Source organism: Artemia franciscana, chromosome 9 (assembly GCF_032884065.1).
Source record: "Artemia franciscana chromosome 9, ASM3288406v1, whole genome shotgun sequence".
Classification (NCBI taxonomy): Eukaryota; Metazoa; Arthropoda; class Branchiopoda; order Anostraca; family Artemiidae; genus Artemia; species Artemia franciscana.
In genome coordinates this window covers 17204778-17221840 of record NC_088871.1, presented here as the reverse complement: position 1 = coordinate 17221840, position 17063 = coordinate 17204778, and the positions used below count along the sequence as shown (strand labels likewise).

The 17063-nt window shown below is 35.5% G+C and overlaps 1 protein-coding gene across 7 annotated transcripts in view; it reads right to left on the bottom strand.

Moving 5' to 3' along the window:
* The window catches only part of LOC136031075 (uncharacterized), a 94371-nt gene that overhangs the window by 41107 nt on the left and 36201 nt on the right, over positions 1-17063 (bottom strand). Inside the window, exon 6 of one of the 7 annotated variants that reach the window (XM_065710336.1) lies at positions 4025-4258. The exons of 5 other annotated variants lie outside the window; for them this stretch is intronic. Coding sequence is in view for 1 of the 2 variants with exons in the window: in XM_065710341.1 (XP_065566413.1) it covers positions 16080-16095 (16 nt within the window). In the remaining variant the exon portion in view is untranslated. Of the gene's footprint in view, positions 1-4024; positions 4259-15871; positions 16096-17063 lie in introns of those variants that run through there. One more of the 7 variants, XM_065710341.1, reaches the window with a different exon arrangement.

Here is a 17063-nt window from a genome sequence, read left to right as displayed (position 1 = left end):
TTCTCCCTCCAACTCCTCCCAATGTCACAGGATCTGGTCGGAATTTAAAATTAGAACTTTAAAGCACAAGATCCTTCTAAATATCAAATTTCATTAAGATCTGGTCAACCTTTCGTAAGTTACAAATAACTCAATTTTCAAAATTACCCTTCCTCCCAATTCCACCAAAGAGAGCAGAACCGATCCGGTTATGTCAGTCAAGTATCTTAGACAGGTTTCTATTCTTCTCATCCAGTTTCATCCAGATCTCACCACTTTAAGTATTTTCTAAGATTTCCGGTCTCCCCAACTCCCCCCCCCCAATTACGCTTGATCCGGTTGAGATTTATAATAAGAGATCTGAGTTACGAGGTCCTTCTAAATATGAAGTTTCATGAAGATCCGATCACTCCTTCGCAAGTTAAAAATACGTATTTTTTCTTATTTTTCAGAATTAACCCCCCCCCCCAATAGAGCAGATCCGTTCCAATTATTTAAATCACGCATGTAAGACTTCTGCTTATTTTTCCCACCAAATTTCATCCCGATCCCTCCAATCTAAGCGTTTTCCATGATTTTAGGTTCCCCCACCCCAAACTTCCCCCAATGTCACCAGATCCGGTCAGGATTTAAAATAAGAGCTATGAGACACGATATCCTTCTAAATGTCAAATTTCATTGAGAACCAATCACCCGTTCGTAAGTTAAAAATACCTCATTTTTTCTGATTTTTCAGAATTAACCCCTCCCCCAACTACCCCAAAGAGAGCGGATCCGTTCCGGTTATGTCAATCATGTATCTAGGACTTGTGCTCATTTTTCCCACCAAGTTCCATCCCGATCCCTCTACTCTATGTGTTTTCCAAGTTTTAGGTCCCCCCCCCCAAATGTCACCAGATCCGGTCGGGATTTAAAATAAGAGCTCTAAGACACGATATCCTTCTAAAAATCAAATTTCATTGAGATCCAATCACCCGTTCATAAGTTAAAAATACCTAATTTTTTCTAATTTTTAAGAATTACTCCCCCCCCCCCAAACTACCCCAAAGAGAACGAATCAGTTCCGATTATGTCAATCATTTATCTGGGACTTGCGCTTATTTTTCCCATCAAGTTTTCTCCCGATCCCTCCACTCTAAGTGTTTTCCAAGATTTTAGGTTTCCCCCCAATGTCATCAGATCCGGTCGGGATTTAAAATAAGAGCTCTGAGACACAATATCATTCCAAACATCAAATTTCATTAAGATCCAATCACCCGCTCATAAGTTAAAAATACTTCATTTTTTCTATTTTTTCCGAATTAACCGCCCCCCCCCCCAGATTGTCAAATCGGGAAAACGACTATTTCTAATTTAATCTGGTCCGGTCCCTGATACGCCAAATTTCATCGTCCTAGCTTACCTGGAAGTGCCTAAAGTAGCAAAACCGGGACTTTAGGTTTCCCCCCTCCAACTACCCCCAATGTCATCAGATCCGGCCGGGATTTAAATAAGAGCTCTGAGACACAATATCATTCCAAACATCAAATTTCATTAAGATCCAATTACCCACTCATAAGTTAAAAATACTTCATTTTTTCTATTTTTTGCGAATTAACCGGCCCCCCCCCCCCAGATGGTGAAATCGGGAAAACGACTATTTCTAATTTAATCTGGTCCGGTCCCTGATACGCTTGCCAAATTTCATCGTCCTAGCTTACCTGGAAGTGCCTAAAGTAGCAAAACCGACAGACCGACAGACAGACAGACCAACAGAATTGGCGATTGCTATATGTCACTTGGTTAATACCAAGTGCCATAAAAACTAGCCAAAGTATTACTACCTCTTAAAGCTACCTTTTACCATTATTTTGTAAAATTCTTTTAAGTTTTTCACTCAAACCTGGAACATATGGTAGAGAACAAAAAATATCTTTCTTTTCTGTTGTTTCCAGAATATCGTCAGAACATTCTAGAAATTTTTTCCTTCTTTTCGAAAAAGTCTGGTCAATTAACCAACCCGGATAGTGGTTCTTCTAATTCTATTGTAAATTTTAAATCCCCTCCCCAAAAATTAAGATGTTCTAAAAAACTTTTTAATTCCTCCACCCCATAATTCCATACTGAAATTATATCATCCATGTATCTCCCCCAAAATTTATGTTTTGAAAAATATGAATCTAACGCTATTGTTTCAATATTTTCTACAAAACAATTTGCTAATAAAGGACTTAAAGGGGCGCCCATGGGTAAACCATTTACTTGTTCGAAAAACCCCCTCTGAATTGAAAAAAATAAGAGAACATGTTGCACAACCTAACTAAATTCATAATTACACCGACTTCCAAAACTGTTTCACCACCAATTAAGTCCAAATTTCTTAGTATCTTTCTCTCAAGAAGAATTTCTGCGGCTTTTACATCAATACTTGTATACATTGACACTATGTCGAAACTTGAAATTATAGAATTTGAAGAAATCTCAACTTCTTTTAGTTTTTTTTACAAGTTCTGACAAATTCTTAATGTAAGAAATTTGTGTAGACATGAGTGGTTTACATAATGACACTAGCCACTTACTCAAACCACTTGTTGGTGACTTGCTACTCACAACAATTGGTTGTATCGGCAGATTTGGCTTATGTATCTTTGGAAGTCCATATAATTTAGGGCACAAAGAAACTCTTGGTAAGAATTTGTAGAAAAGTTGAGGTGTAATCTTCCCTTCTTCCTTCAAACTCTTTAACTCGTTCTTAAACTTCTTTGTGTATAAGTCCGTCGGGTCAAAAGAAAGTTGTTTGTACGTTTTTTCATCTTTCAGTGAAGCGTTTAATTGTGAGTCGTAGTCCTTGGTGTCCATTGTCTGCTTTTGTAATAATAATAGATTCATCCCTTCTTAAATTATTAAGAATATTTATGTCTTTGATAGAATTGCTAGGGATTTCTGGTTTTAAAGCAAACTCTGACAGGGTTTTAACTGTAGAAGCTCTTACTAGAATAAACAATTTTGATTAGGATGGGGTTTCTATGTAAAGATGTTTCTATTGAAGAGATAATTTCTTCTACAGGGACTTTATTAGTTTTAAAACAAAAATGTTGGACCTTTTTCTAATACGGACTTTTCTTGTCACGTTCAGGTCCTTGATGAAAAATTAATTACACCTGGTCCAAGAGTTGACGAAGGTATTACGGCTTTATTTTCAGATAATTTTGAAAACTTTTTAAGTGATTTTTTTTCTGGAAAGGTGAAAGTCATGACTGAAATGATATCTTGCTGTTTGTTGAATAAAACACAAAATCACTTGCACTCACCTTTTTTTATATAATATTTTCCGGGAAAAGTTTATCTTTCACTAATAAAGCTCTTTTTCTCCTTTTATCTTTAATCAGATGATTTAAAGTCTTGAATTGTAGACCTCAACTTTTCCTGGAAAATATTATTATGGCAGTTACCCCCTGCCACATAGAAAATTACGCCCCTAAGCTCCAACTCTTGAAAAGAGGAAATAAAAGGCCTTTAGATAATTCCACAAACAACATTGGCCGCTCATAGCAAAGAATATAAATTAAGGAACGGGATTTCAAGATCCCGATCCCAAATTTTTCGAAAAGACAACGGCTTCCTTCCTCTTCGCTATAAGAGCAAGTTGTCAAGAGACATATTCAAGTTAAAAAAAACAACACATAATTATGTAGGAGTAACAAAACTAAATTTGTTTATTGACAAATCCGAGCTTTTAGGGAGAGACATTCTTGTTTAATAGCTGTGACGAGTCTCAGATTCTTATTTGCTTCGCATTAAATGCTCAGGAGCAGAAAAAATACAGTAATAACAAAGAAACGATGCAAATAGGTCACAACTTTGGGGATGTTCCCTTAGGATCTTGATTAATTTTAGAGATTAATTTTCATATAAATGACGCGTAAAAAACCCAAACGTCCAATGTTTTACTAATGGTTTTACTTTCTACACCGCAAAATAGTATGAAATTGAATTTATTTTGAGAAAGAGAATAGAGATTTATTTTCACTGAGCGAAGCGAAGTACAGGTCCCAAAAAGACTAACCTTGGCTGCTACATTTGAAAATCTGCTAAAATTTATTCCAGCAGTAGTTCCTCGGTGAAAAAGGAGCACATCGGTTTCTTCCTCCTCTGGAATATAGGTTACTCCACCACGCTCTGGCTCAGTCGTCTCACTAGCTGATTACGAATCATCCAATGGCCCTTTTCTACCACCACGACCCCTTCCCCCAAGGCCTCTTCTACCACGAAATCTGGAACTTGTCCAATCATCAATTCACTAAAATAAAAGTATTAACAAAAAATCCAAAGAATGTATAAGGTTTAAAATATTCTTAACAACATTACAACAACCTTATGGTAACCGTAAATAGGCTAAAAAATATTTTTTTTTTTGATTTTTTGAAATCTGTGAAGTTTCTAAAATATGTGTGTTTTTACGATGTTCCTGCATTATCCAATATTCGCCTGTACCAATGAATTTATCCTATGCACAGTTGGAAATTCCCTCACACAACTTCAATTGTCGAAGCATAGGCATCAAGATGCAATCTTTTTCAACATTTTCCCATGGCCTAATTTTTTTCATTCCTAGCTAAATAGACGAACTCTTTCTTTCATAAGGAGGTAGGAGGAGGTCAGAACCCCAAAGCAATGTGAGTAATATAGAAAGCACCCGAATTTACTAGAGAAGTCTTAAATAGTTTCCTGATTTGGGCTACAGATTTGCCCCCCGGTGAAAAAAGAAAACACTAGTTTTTCGTAATTTATTGGTGGAATTAGTGATTTTCTTCAATAATCAGGTCATTTATGTTCTAATTTAGATTTTTTTTGTTGTTGAGGCTATATAAAAAATAAATCACTAGAAATAGTGATACATCCCTAGGGAAGGCGACCGTGCATACAGATCATATAAAGGTCAAAATAATACTTATCAGTTATATAATAAACACTCGGGAAGTGAAATTTGATTAATGTTAATGAAATCAAACAAAATATGAAAAATATAATAGTTTAGATAACAGTTTAGGCTATATATTTGCAGATTAGGTGGGGGGAGGTGGGTTGAAGAATAGCATATACTAAGAATAGAATAACTGAGATAATTGGGCATAGTTAAAATGACTGATAGTCAAATGACTGAGGAATAGTGGCTTTAAAAGATCCTTTAGGTTAAGTTTTTATAACAACAAGCGGCGAGAAACTACGGGTCCAACGAAATGTTCCCTGCTTTGAATATTTTTTTTTTTATTATTATTTGAAGATATTGACAGAAGTTGACAGGTTTCAATCTCTTATCTGCAAAAATGTAAAATTTTTCATTTTCGCCAGAAGAAAGATCACGGATGTGTTTTTTATGTAACCAAAACAATTGGAGGGCAACCAGCCCCACTCACACGTCCCTTTTTTCTCAAAAATCGTCAAATGAAAATTTTGAGATATCTATTTGTTCAGCACAGCTGAAAGGTTACAAAACTGCATGCATAAATAAGCAGTATAGGCCTATTTAGGTGGGAAGATCTTTCCATGGAGGAATTTATCATGAGTGACGAGAATTTCCATGAATGGGGCACAGGATTTTTCAACATTCTTTAAAAAACAACGAGAAAATAAATGAAAAAATAATTCAACTGGAAGTAAGGAGCAGTAAGAGCGCTCATCTCCTCCTCCAATGAGAATGAGAGAGAGAGAGAGAGAGAGAGAGAGAGAGAGAGAGAGAGAGAGAGAGAGAGAGAGAGAGAGAGAGAGAGAGAGGAGAGAGAGGAGAGAGAGAGAGATAGAGAGAGAGGAGAGAGAGATAGAGAGAGAGATAGAGAGAGAGAGAGAGAGAGAGAGAGAGAGAGAGAGAGATAGAGAGAGAGAGAGAGAGAGAGAGAGAGAGAGAGAGAGAGAGAGAGAGAGAGAGAAAGAGAGAGAGAGATCTGTCTTGGCTTTTTTCTACAATTGGCCAAGGGATAAAATTAACCCTTGACTGGGCTGCCCACTTAATTGAACAATCTGTCTTGGCTTTCTTCTACAATTGGCCATGACTTTGACTTTTCCCACAACTATTCCCTTTTTTTTAAATTTCAAATTCAAATCCACTTTTTGTAGTCAATTACAGACAGTTGAAATTTTTGTTTCTGGCCCAAATCCCTTGGCTTATAATTGCATGTTCACTTGCATCAGAGTCAAGGCAGATTGCAGGAGGCCCTTGTAGGCCTTGAATTGGACTCTTATTTCCATTTATATTTATTTCTTTGGCGGGGTAATCAGTTGTAAATAGATTGCCAAATTTGTCAATATACTGCTTCCCCCTTCCTCGACCGTGAATTAACCTGAGAGAGAACCTCCAACAGGTTGAACCCAACCCACCGTGAATTAGCATGAGAGGGTTGACTATTTAAAACAATATGTATCTGTGATCCTATATTTAAAAAACAGATATATACTGGTGTATTAAACAACTTATTATTCCATTTTGAATTTATCTAATTGAATAAATGTCCCAGTTATGGAGGGTCATATGATAACTGAGACAAAATGACTGACACAAGAACTTTGCTGGTTTTTGGCTGGTCTCCCCTACAAACAATGTAAAACAAATCTCGAAATCAAAAGACCTAGTGCAAAAGAAGCCATGATTAACACTGAACAATGTGAGAAGTTTTTTTTTTCATGAGGTGACATAATTGCATTGACTTACCAAGAATATGAAAGAATTTTTTACCAATTTTGTCACTTATTTAGAACTGATTTAGAACCATTGTTTATTATTATTTGTAGGTATTGGCAAGTGGTTTAATTTTGCGTTCATGTTTTTTAGCTTTTAAAGTTATTCATCCAGAGAATCACTTTTCTTGCCAATGCTACCTTAGAATTTGAAAAATATGTAGCTATTTCATTTATATATTTTCCACCAATTTTTCCTTTGCTTGAATGGATGTCAAAACTAGATGCATTTGGCCCCTTTCTGGAAGGGGGTCAGTCAAAGGAGGCTGTAACACATAGCACATCCCTCCAATCATGAAGAAGCCAGCCATTATGATATCATAGTTACAATGATTGCTGTTGGTGTTATTTCACCTTGTACCAGTAGGCAATCTGATCCCAATGATGGTTACAAACTAGTTGAAAGTAGAAAAGAAAGAAACTTTCCAATACCCCACCTGAAGTCTAAGCCAGAAGGGCTAAGATCAAACCTGAAACCAGCTACAATATCCCCCCTTCTGAAACCCTTTATGCACTTCATACCTACTAACAATTCACAACTGTTCACTACTAAAGAAATTTTGAAAACTAGGATGAATCTTTACAAATTATTAAAATGTAATTTTATTGCAAATATTACAACAGATGAAGTCCAAGATGTTTTGTTACTGGATGCTAAAGATGCCTTAAAAGCACTAGAAATCGCCTGCATCAATAACATAAGCGCTATAGCTAGTCTAAAATCATCATTACCAGCAGGAAGACAACAAGAAATTATGATTTCTAATGTCCCCTTTGAAATTCAATAGTAGACATTAAAGAAGGCCTAATGAAATCTAAAGGTGAAGAAACCCCTATGCTAGAGGCTCATCGACTTGGTAAGCCAAATGAAGCTGGACTTATACTGAGTAAGTGTCCTGTTTATTTTCCCTGGTTAAATATCAGAGAAAAAATATTTCTATTTGGCCAACCAAAACCTTTTAAATTGTACCAAAAGAAGCCTATCCAATACACAAAATGCATTAAGCTAGGTCAAGTCTTCAAAACTGAAAGCCAACCAAAGCCCCATGTAATGTCTGTTTTCAAGAGCACTCACACCCATCCTGCACTTCTGAGTCTAAATGTGCCAATTGCAAAGGAGATCATAATTCATTTGACATAAAGCATGTCCAAAATACCTGGATAGACAACAAGTGTTGAAAATTGCCTGTAAAGAAAACCTGTCACTTGGAATAGTTACAAAATCATACAGCACTATTCTCAAGCAAAGCATTCCCACTTTAAGAAATAGCACTAAAACTCCATCAAGGATATGGAACAATAGTACTATTAGTACACTACAACAAAGATCCTCTACAAACAGTATGGCATACCTGCCATACTTTTGTCAACAATGAACGTATTGCCAATAAAGCAGTTATTGAGCATCTTGATCAGAATTATCTTCTCAACATAGTTTCTGAAGCAACAGATCAGTCAATACTAATCTCCTCGTTTCATGTGACTATAATACAAAACTACTAGAGTTGGGAATCCCTGTTTGCATGATCCTTCTTGATTTTTCAAAAGCATTTAACAAAGTCTGTCATAGGAGACTTGAGCTTAAGCTACAATCTATTGGTTTGGTGTAAAAAATTCTTAAATGAATTCTGGATTTCTTTGGGAATTGTGTTCAGCATGTAAGACTATTTGATGCAGATGGCAATTCTATCCTCTCCTCCTCTCAGCTTCTTATCATTGGGGTTCCACAGGGTAGTGTGCTTGGCCCCACCATGTTCAATATTTCCATAAATGATGCTCCTCTAGCACTTAAAAGCAAGATGGTGATATATACCCAATATTCCAAGGTAATTGGTCCAGCTAGCACTCTTGAGGATACTTCCCAGCTTCAGAAAGACCTTGATCCCCTTAGCATGTGGGCAAAATCTTCGCTACTCACTTTCAATGTGTCAAAATGCCATGTTTTACACTTTGGACTCAAGAATATCAATACAACATACTCTTTTTATGGTCAGTCCCTTTCTCTAGTGGTGGAAGAACATGAGCTAGGAGTAATTGTTGATGGGGATCTTAAAGATAGCATCAGCATCAGCTAGCTCATCACTGGGGCTAATAGAAATAACAATTTCTTCCTGTTGTCCTAAAATTTTGTATAAAAAGCCTTTTGTATAAAGGGCTTGTTTGGCCAAGGCTGGAGACAGGCATGGTCCTTGCATCCCCCTTTTAAAGAAAATGATGTTAAAATTCTTGAAGATGTCCAGAGAAGAGCCACTAAGATGATGAGTGGACTACATGAACTCTCTTACCCTACAAGGCTATGCAAGCTGAAACTCCCAACTCTGGTTTATAGAAGAAGACAGGGTGATGCCGTTCTGGTTTTTAAACTTATTAATTCAAAGGCACTCCCTGATCTCCTTCCTCTGGCATCTCAGGACTCTCATACAAGGGGACATAACTTGCAGTTATCCAGGCATTTCCCCTCAAAGCAACAACATGCCCATTTTCTGACCGACTGTGTTGCCAACCTCTGGAACAAATTACTACCATATACAATAGCTGCCTAAACCACAAACAACTTTAAGACCCATCTTTACAACAAATGGTCAACAAAAGAATGGAAGTATAACTGGGAAGTACTCAAATCAGCAACATCAAACCACTAGTCCAGCATACATATTCAACTATGTGTCATGTATTATCAACACTGGAGTTTCTACAAGGAAAAATTCTTAGATTGCTCCAAGCTGCAATTTAAGATAATGCCCATTGACTACCTCTAAATCTCTTCAGGTTGATTCAAATTTCCCCCCTTCAGAAGTAAGCTACAAAACTAGTAAATCTTATTCAAAGGCTCAAGAAATGAACTTTGTACCTTCACCACATGTAATTCCCACTGCTACAATATCTGCCAAAGGTCATACTTCATCCTCCAAGCTGATACAATACTTGATCTCAGTCACCTTTATTTTCAAAACAAGCATTCCTTAGTACCTGAAGTCCACCATTCTGAGAGAAAAAGCTATACATTATTTCTTGAAATCGTTTTTGAAGGAATAGAATTTGATATTATTAGTATCCTCAACTTTGATATTATTAGTATCCTCAACCAATTTGAGGCTCTCCTTTAACTCACAGTAAGAAAAAAATAACTAGTGATATTTCTATCCCTTTAAAAGATAATTCAGTGGAATTGTGTATCTCTCAACTCAAATAAACTTAACAATTTTATCAAATTAAAATTGTGATTATTTGTCTACAAGAGACCAATTTTCATGAGTTAAAGAAAATCAAAATTCCTGGCTACAAGTGCAACAAGATAGATCAACCAATAGAAAGGGAGAAGAAGTTGCTATCTTTGTGCATGATTCAATCCCTCATTCCCCTCAACCATTACATTTTTACAGGGATGAAATTGATGTCATAGGTATAACTTGGCTAACGGTAGTCATGTTGTAATAAGATCATTGTATAATACATGTGCAAATAATGATATCAAAATGTTTTGGAATCTGAACTTTTAGGGAATAATTCCTTCTTTGAAGATAATTTCTTAGACCACATTGGCCAACCAGAATGTAAAAGAATAGAAATGATCAAACATGGGGTTTTTAAGACCAAACAAGAATACTGAATAAACAAACAAAGCAAATATTTTGGGAGGTCAATTGCCTCTCTTCTCCAGCATAAAACGAAATAATATATTCAAGGAAAGTGCTGAAGAAAAAACCAACAAAAACAAACAATTAAAAGATGAATAAAATTCAATAGAATCCAGAAATTATATGAATTAAAACCAATTACCTAACAACCATAGAGCAACTCATTTACCAATATTCACAATTTGCACAAAATGCAAAAGAATTATGAACTGCCTAGAAAGTGCAGAAAATAGTGTGAAGAACCATATTGGTACAGGCTGGCCTATAGTATCTTTCTTGACTTTCTTGTACTTGATACCATTGCACTGTTTTCTTTTAATAATCCATTTTGGAAGTTTTACAAGACAGATTAAATCCTTTGTACAAAATATCCTCTTGTATGGAGATTGTTTTACTCTTGTATGTAAATTGTTGTTATTAATGATAATCTTATTCTGTTGCATTTTTGTCTGATATCAACTATTTGTTATTCACTACATATTGGCCTACTGCTTGTTAGTATAAAATTTGGTAGGTTTCAAGGTGGTTTGATTGATATTTGGTGCACATATAAAATGACACTTGCATCCTAGCAAATATTTGTTGATCCATCAATAAACCATATCAAATCATACAAAATTGAAAACTTTTGAATACAAATGCCAACAACAATATCAAATTTAAAACTTGGGGGTAGATTTGAAAAAATATATAGCTTTTTGCTTGTTACAAGTCACAAGCAAGTGTAAGTTATACTTTGCTTATCAAATAAAAACAATCCAGTTAGAAATCAACCAAATTCATATACAAGCAAATGCTCAAATTTTTACAAGGAATCCACATTCATCAGGGACTCAATGGAATTTGCAAGTTTGCATTAGATGTTTGTCAAACAATTAAAAAAAGCAATAGTTATACAAGAAGGAGAGGGAAAGATAGAGCAACTAGAAAAATCATAACTTAATTAAGCTATGGTAGCACAAAAGGGAGCTTGGTAACACAATACAGAGAGAATACTTCATTCAAGCTCAGAAAATATGGACAAATTTTTATCAAAGAATTATTAATGAACAAAAATCATGCATATTTCTAAATATTATAGTTATAAATAATTTTAAAATACAAGTTTAAAAAAATACTATTACAATGATGCAGTAACAAGAAACATTTTGAAGAATCTGAGATATAGCAAAATAATTTCTATTTGAAAAGCTTGATATGCTAATGATTCCCTTGAAAGAAAAAGGGACTAAGATAAAGAGATGTTAAATGGCTACAGGACAAATACAGCAGGACCTATTCAAGGCCAAGGGGGAGGAAGGAGGATAGTTATAAGTGGGAGCATTAAAAGAAACTAGGAACAATTAAAACTGTTTTAGATGCTGAAAAGAAAAATAGTCATTAATATATTTCTTTCATGTAATTAGAAATTTAATGTTACCGCAAAAGTGCATGCATCTTTATTTTCATCTCATCAACCATATTTTCTTTTTTCAGTAAAATCAGAGATAAGGGCCTTTTCGCTATCTTGATAAGGGCTTCAATCAGCTTTTCAATCAACCTTCCAGAATAGCTCTGATTGGATGCCAGGAAGCAGTGGGATCGTTCACAAAAATACGGGCTAGATTAAAATTATTTTTGAAAATCCAGGGAAGAGGAAATTGTCGTTTTGATCAATTGGAAACACAGACATTTTTCAATCAAAATACCCCTTCAAAAGACATTTTTCAAAATATCGATACAAATGTCCTTCACTCCAACCCGCCCTACCAGATGAGTTTTTAAGAAATTTGCAAATTCACCCCCCCCCCTTCTCACCAGGGCACTAATTTTCAAAAGGATATCTGATTCATTTCTACTTTGAATTCTCGGAAGCATTACACAAACTTAACGGATGCAAGTAAAGCAACCACTTAAGTCGGGCGGCAATTCATGACCTAAATTCATGTTTGGTTATATTGGCACTCCCAGGAGTGCCAATTCACAGAAATAAAAGAGACGGGAAGGGCAAAGACTGTTTCCAACGAAGGGATATGGGGGGATACAGTCCTTTTTCAACCTGCCACAACCTTCATGACACCACTATGCTTGATCCGAATCACACTACAAACGAAAATAGATATTACTAAGAAACTTATTTAATACAAAATCTAATCTGCTTAAAAGGCTTGAAAAACAGAAGAACATAACACTAAATAAAAGATTCATCACCATACGACAAAAATAGCACGCCTAATTTTTGTAATCTATGCGTTGCTAAATCTATATATATAAAAATAAGTTGTCTGTGTGTGTGTGTCGAGTGACGTCATGTTTGTCGACTGACGTCATTATAAGGATTGAGCTGTATGCGTCATGAAGTTGTTTGTCGACTGACGTCATGTTTGTCAACTGATGAAATTACATACCGAGACACCGGGACACAAATGACGACCGGGACACAGGGAATATAAATGACGACCGGGAACCTCAAAGAGAAATTACAGACTGGGACACCCGGACACAAATCACGACCGGGACACAGGGAATATAAATGACGACCGGGACATAGGGACACAACTACAACGAGGACGCCGGGGGCACAGGCAGGATATATAAATGACGACCGGGACACAGGGACACATCATTAGAATAATGAGATATAGATCTGAATACGGATTGTTTTTCCCATGGACAATTATATGTTGCATGTTCAAGAGTCAGTAAACCTGACAATCTATTTATATGCACAGACAATGGGACAGCGAAGAATGTTGTATATTCGCATGTTTTACGTAGTTAAAAACATATATATATATGTATCTATTTCTATTCACAGGTGGGACACAGGGACACAACTACAATGGCGCGTAACTAATATGGCGCGTAACGACTTACGCGCGCGGTGGTGGGGGCTTGGGGGGGCGCGAAGCGCCACCCCAACAGCTAGTAATAATATAAAAATGAGTCAAGTCCGCCTTAAGCTTCATTTCTGAAATAAACATACTATACTAAGATGTGTGAAGAAATTTGAATACACCAGACAAGACCTTAATCGTTATCTTTGAACCAAACCTTATTATAAATGAAAGCGCTAGGGGGTGTAGGATCAACAACATCAATTTGCACAGAATTACGGGGAAGGGGATATAGTTTCAAATATCTAGAAGGGGAAATTTTTTAGTCTTTTTAATATTACAAAAAGGCATTTAACAATGAGAATACCCCCAAGACAAGTATCTTTGAAAATCTAAAGTGGGGGCACAGCCCCCTCCCCTGATGCCACCACTGAGGGGGGGGGGTAAACTTGCCTTGTAAATATTTATATATTAGCAATAACGATATCAAAGTAGTAAAACCGGTTTCCGGGCCCAAAGTTGCCTCTTCTAATACCATTATTAAGCTTAAGATATATGCCCTACATTCAATCAACTTATTGTAATTAGCTTCTGTACTGATTGGCGTTCAATAGACAGTTATTGAATTGTGTTTAAAAACACTAATTGAAACCTATTGGATCAATTATTTTGAAAATTGATGGCACATTTATCTATCAGTACAAGATAATAATATTTTTGGTTTAATCCGGAGAAGTATAAAAGACCATCGATGCCGGGCGAGGTGGAAACGCTTGATTCCCGCCACAGGTAAGTAAGTACAAACAGCAATATTTTTGATTAGTTTCAAGGTCCTGCGACTTTGTAATTTTTTTTTTCGGCTTGCAAGCAATCGTTGCCAAATGTGACACTTTTGGTGCTTTTTTTCATTTTCTTTCAAGTTTTTTCAAAACTTAGGGTGATCACATGACAATTCTTTCAAAAACATACTTCTACAAAATGGCATTTTTTTGAGATACTGTATATATGCTATAACATTGGATTAACGTCGCTTCTTAACTACTAAGCTTACGTTAGCCCGGCAGTGTATTATCAGAGCTGGGTTCGAACTCTGGGTCTCGTATCACCAAGCTGAGATCAAACCCACTTCGCCAGCACAGGACAGCTTTACTGTATATCAAACTTGCTATTCTATTGCTTAAGTTTTCTGGGTGTTTCTGAAATTAGTTGAACGTCCCAAATGACGTTTCCTTAAAATTGTAAATTAATAATCTTAGCCATTTGTGAAATAACGTTGATACGCCCTTTTGAAAACCGAGATACATACAGTGTTTTTAAATTCAACATCCCTTTCAAACTTCTATGAAAGTTTCTACATAATGCTCTTCACTGTTTCTGATATGTTGCAGATATGCCGTTTGGCAACCTGGATACTTATTCATAGTGTATTTTGATTTATGCTAAAATCCCCCTTAAATTCCCGAACAGACTCCTGGTAGGCCAGAAGCATAGACAAAGAGGGCTTACTGTTTAATACTTTCGTATGGGCTTTCATTTCATTGGATCATTTTTCTATGAATTCTCTTAAGCCTCTATTGGAAAGGAAAACCAGTTCTTTTTTTTAACTCTTGTTGCTCTGCCAAATTTTCAATCCGCAAAAAAGAATCCAAAACAAGATTGTTGTCTTGTCTGAAATTTCAAGCCAGTAAAAAGAACAGTCGCAGCTTTTGGACTCATAGCAGGAGCCAACTTTGGAGTCACAGCTTTGTGACTCCAAAGCTTCAGATCCACAATATTCTTAACTAGTTCATTTTTCCTTGAGCAGCCAGCAATCATGTCAAATAATCGCAAACAATTAACATATTCTCCTTGCATTTCACTTTCTCTATAAATATTTTTCGCATAATTACCAAAGAAATCGTGGTTCATAAGATTCGAGATGAAGATGTTATACCATTCATTAGGTGAATACAATATACCAACGATATTTCTTACTCATCAATACAACATTGTCCCTAATTTCTAGCGACGTCACAACCAAGACTCGTCTTTAATTCCACCTTCACCAAAAACGTTCCAGAGATTAAAGGACCTTTCTTGTATCAAGTCTAAAAGTGTTCAACTTTGCAATAATTACTGCTGCTAATGGCTTCAATTAATACATATACCAAATTGTTGAATTAAAAAAATATATGAGAGTCTTTCAAATTACATTTTGAACTAAGTAACTAGGGAACGCTGTCTATGCGCTGACACTTTTTTTCTTCTCATTTACATATTTTGTTAATATATTAGTCAAAGAGAATGAACAACTGAGAGTAGAAACTGGCACTAGCGTCAACAAAAGCACCATCTAACTTTTGGTGTCTCTTGCCACCTTTTCAAGCTTTTGAATTGTTTTTCTCAGAAACTGAAATTAGGCAGTACAGTAACATTGCCAGTTACACTAATTTTGCTTTATAAAACACTGAAAAAAGCTAACTTTACGCCCAACACTAGATGGCAGTTAGAATTTTTGGTTGACATTAGCGCCAGATTGCACTATTATAAGATGTCCGTATTATTTGATACTGGTATTCATTCACATTAGTAATTTCTATCTTTGGACGTAAATATTCATAGATGAATTACCTTGGAAAATACTTGAGGCTCTACTATTATCTTATGAATTTATTACTATTATGAATTCGTTTTTAGTCAATATGTGAATTCATCAGCATCAACATACTTAAATAGAGGAAATGACAATTTTCAGGATATTAAATACATTTATAACAATCCAGTTGCTACAAAAATGTACAACACAACTTAATGACTACTTCCGAGTATGAATTCGAACATTAACGCTTAAATTATCAGATAATAATGAACACTCATAATGAACTTAACAAGTGGAAAAACTCAAACCGGTGAAAGGCAACTTAGGACCATTCTTCGTCAGCTTCGATCTGGACTTCTAAGGCTCTCCCAGTCTGAAAAAATAAAGAAATCAAAATCTTTTTTTTTTTTTTTTTACACAAGGAAGAATTTACAATTATAATAAATCATCTGATAAAACGAGTTCAAAATCAAAGGAAAATGGATAAAATTTGCTTTTCTTAAACTAAATATTCGAGATTAATTAGGGGAAAAACATCTTAGACCGTCAATAGACCCACACACTGGATTTTATCTTTTCTGGAGGGGGGGGATACAAAAAGTTTGATAATTTGAATAGAAAGTACCCAGAAGTTGAAAGAAATTCGGGATTTCTTTCTAACCCCCTACATACGCCCCTGGCATTCCAAACTCAAAGCATGACTGTCCAAACTCAAGGCATGACCGTCCATAATCTGTAGTAGAAAAAAAATGTTGGCCTAAACATATAATTACGAATTGTTTTAAAAAATTAAAGCATTTCAAAAATGTGAACTAAATAAATTACTGCTAGTAAGCGGTGTAAGCATCTTTTTAATTCAGTCAACTTGTTTTCGTGGAACATTTTGGCAATCCAATCAAGTTCACTATTTCTGTGAAGAAAATATACCACCTTTTAATAGCCGGGACAACGAATGCTGAGCGACAAATCTAGGAAGACAAGCAAATGCAGTTTCTGGAGACCTATTAAAAAGCTTATTTTTTTGGGAGGAATTAAACCCGTATCAAGAGATTTTGTACAAGTAAAATGTTTCTCTTTGGTAAAAAAAAGAAGTTGCCTTTATAATAGTTCTGCATTTTGCATGTATTTTTTATTCTTATTGATTTTAATTTTTTCCCAGAAAAATTCCCAATCCCCCCCCCCAAAAAATGTCTAAACACTTCCAAATAACAAATACTATACATAAAAAGGTAAATTTTGTAACTTACAGCCTTTTCCCCAAAAACTGTGGGGGTTCGTTTGATCACCAAATGAATAGCTATTGGACGTTTAACTATACTGAACAAAATGACTATAAAGTAT